The 3,316-nt window shown below is 38.1% G+C and overlaps 1 protein-coding gene across 1 annotated transcript in view; it reads left to right on the plus strand.

The window, feature by feature from the left end:
* The first annotated feature begins 1,118 nt into the window (after window positions 1-1,118).
* LOC107480554 (G-type lectin S-receptor-like serine/threonine-protein kinase RKS1) overlaps window positions 1,119-3,316 on the plus strand; it is a 3,894-nt gene continuing 1,696 nt past the window's right edge. The window contains exons 1-3 of the mRNA XM_052258455.1: window positions 1,119-2,445; window positions 2,532-2,672; window positions 2,775-2,959. Of these exons, the coding sequence (XP_052114415.1) occupies window positions 1,119-2,445; window positions 2,532-2,672; window positions 2,775-2,959 (1,653 nt within the window). The remainder of the gene's footprint in view (window positions 2,446-2,531; window positions 2,673-2,774; window positions 2,960-3,316) is intronic.

Consider the following 3,316-nt stretch of genomic DNA (forward strand, 5'->3'; position numbering starts at 1 on the left):
AAGAATTTATTGAATAGATCTCGACTCTAACTGAGATTTTTAGAAAGTACCATTTATGTGATAAATTTTTATTTATCTAAAATTTCGAATTATCTCATGTAACCGAGATATAAGTCGTTTCTTCCGAGTTATAAGGTAGGATACATGTTGTAATGCCAGATAGCCAGGGCCTGCTTTTTTTATTTAGTGAATTGCAAGAAGAAGCAACATCTAGGGGAGGATCTTCAGTAAATAAAATAACAACGACTATTATCACGGGTCGATGAAAAACACATTCAAATTTATAATGTGATTGGCCTCCTCTCTCATAAAACAAAATTCCTATTTATTCTCTACACACCTTCTCTCCTTTGTGCAGCAATCCGTGTCCCCTTGGTATTTGGGACGTACTTTCGTGGTAATGATTTGAGTTAAAGAAAAGAAAGTGGATGTTGTAAGGGATAATATATAGTTAGTTGAAGAGTATGTTGATGGTTATGCTTAGCTGTAATTAGAGCTTCCTTACATTCTCATACCTGGCATCCATCTCTATATTAGTTGGCTCCATCGTTTTTTCTACCACCCTCTGGCTCTTTGATGCACGCACATGCATGTGGCCACCGCATGCGTGGCGGCTGATGAGCATTATTTTCAATTCTCTTGTATGTTTGCGTTTTTGTCAGCTCATAACACATAAAACATTAAATGACTCTGGCATAAATAATAAATGATAAATGGAGAGTGTTAAATAAATAATGATTTTTTTAATAATATAAACAATCATTAATCAAATAAAAATATATTATATTTTTAAATTATTTACTTAAATCTTAATATTAAAATAACTATTTATACATTTAATAAAATAAAATCTGATATATTTATTTTTTATATTATTTAATATTTTTATTGTCTTGAGTTATTTATGCATTTTTATACTACTTTATCATCAACAACTGTTGTACGTGCGGGGCACATTAGAATGACAAGGGAGATCATGAGGGGCCTCTATGTCTGCGGAGAAAAAATGAGTGCTAGTTTCGGAAAAGAATTTCGTAGTCCTTCCCTGCGCTGCCATTGACTTCTCATTACATTATTCCTCGATTTTCGGATCCAATTAATTAGCACTGCACAGCATAATGGGTTTTCTTGGTATAAGTTTCCAAAGCCGACAGACACTAAACTCCAACATCATAATAATGAATCCCTTCTTTCTACTGTCATTACTCCTTTACCTTCCTTGTTGCAACTCACTTCACACCATAACACAAAACCAACCTCTCAAAGACGGCGACGTTCTTGTCTCCCAAGGCAGAGCAACCTTTGCACTCGGTTTCTTCAGCCCTCAAAATTCTCAAACCCGCTATCTTGGGATATGGTTCAACAACATCTCACAACAAACCGTTGTTTGGGTTGCCAACAGAGACACCCCTCTTAACACCACTTCAGGTCTTCTCTCCATCAACAACCATGGAAACCTCGTACTCCACGACCGTGACCCTCTTTGGTCCTCAAACGTTTCTCTCCCATCTATATCTACCAACGCTTCAGCTAAGCTCTTAGACACGGGAAATTTGGTTTTGACCATCAACAACAACAACAGCGACCAAGTCTTGTGGCAGAGTTTTGATTACCCTGGCAACACTTACCTTCCCTACATGAAGCTTGGGTTCGACCGTAAAACTGGCTTGAACCGGTTTCTAACGTCATGGAAATCTCGGAACGACCCGGGAACCGGTAACGCGACATACAGGATGGACCGGACCGGGTTGCTGCCGCAACTATTTCTATACACGAACAATGCTCCCTTGATGCGGGTTGGGCCGTGGACGGGTCTAAGATTGAGCGGGGCAGCGGAGATGACTCAAGACTTCATCTTCAGCTTCTTCTTCATCGACGATTCAAACGAGGTTTCATCAATCTACAGAGTGAACGACCCAAACCTGCTTTCGATCTCTGTGCTGGAGGAAACCGGGTACCTAAGGAGATTAGTATGGCAAGCTCACGAGGGGAAGTGGTTCGAGCTCTGGAACGGTCCACGGGAAGAGTGTGACCACTACAGAAGGTGCGGGTCGAATTCCATTTGTAACCCTTATCATGAAGAGACGTTCTTGTGCGAGTGCTTGCCAGGATTCGAACCCAAGTCGGAGAGAGAGTGGTATCTGAAAGACGGGTCAAGTGGGTGCGTGAGGAAGGCCAACGTGTCCACGTGTCGAAGCGGGGAGGGGTTTGTGGAGTTGGCGCTTGTGAAGGCGCCGGATACATCCAAGGCCAGCGTGGATTTGGGGCTGAGTATGGAGGAGTGTAGGGATACGTGCCTTAGGGATTGTTCTTGTGCTGCCTATACTAGTGCTAATCAGAGCTCAAATACCGGTTGTATTACCTGGCATGGAGATATGGAAGATACTAGAAAGTTCTCCCAAGTCGGACAAACTTTGTTTCTACGTGTCGATGCACTAGAATTGGGTACGTACGTATGGAAAAGATACTATCTTCTTCTTCTTTTTGTTCTTATTAGCATGCTATGTTCTTATTATTATTTACATTTGCAGCTAAATATTCCAAGCACTACAATGACCATGCTTCTCTTGGCAAGAAAAAGATGGCGCTTATTTTAGCGCTTTCTATTTCCTTCTTCATGTTTTTGGTCGTCACAATCCTCGTGTACTTTTTCAAGGTTAGGAAGCAAGTTGGTAAGTCAATTCTTATTGTATCAAATTTCTTGTAATATAGATAGACACATTTCATATTTAAACTTATTTTTCTTTCTTTCTTTTTTGCACATTTGATGATAGGTAGAAGAAGGAATCACAAGCATTCTTCCTTTCGTATTCACGTTGAGGAGAATCTACAAAATTTTGACAACACAAAAGATTCAGATTTGCCACTACTATTTGATTTAATCTCTATCACTTCTGCAACTCACAATTTTTCTCCTACTAACAAGCTTGGTCAAGGTGGATTTGGTTCTGTATATAAGGTATCTCTCCTTTAACATATCTCAATTCCATAATATATTTGGTATGAAACTCTAAATTTAAACATCGCCACTAATATATATATATATAGAAAATGCAAGAGAAAACTTATGTAGATTAAATCAAGTTTAGAGAAAATATTAGCAAAATATTTTTTTTCCTCAAAGTTGTCTCAGAATAAATAATTAGAGTAACAATAGACAGGATAAGGTAGGATTTACATCTAATTCTAACTTTATTCACGTATTGAATTTTTCATTAAAACTTAACTTTACTGTATTTGCAGGTTTATAATATATTAATTCTAAATCTATTCACTCTTAATTTAAAAGTATTTAATCTCACTATTCAAAAATTAT

The sequence above is a fragment of the Arachis duranensis genome, chromosome 3, assembly GCF_000817695.3.
Source record: "Arachis duranensis cultivar V14167 chromosome 3, aradu.V14167.gnm2.J7QH, whole genome shotgun sequence".
Taxonomy (NCBI): Eukaryota; Viridiplantae; Streptophyta; class Magnoliopsida; order Fabales; family Fabaceae; genus Arachis; species Arachis duranensis.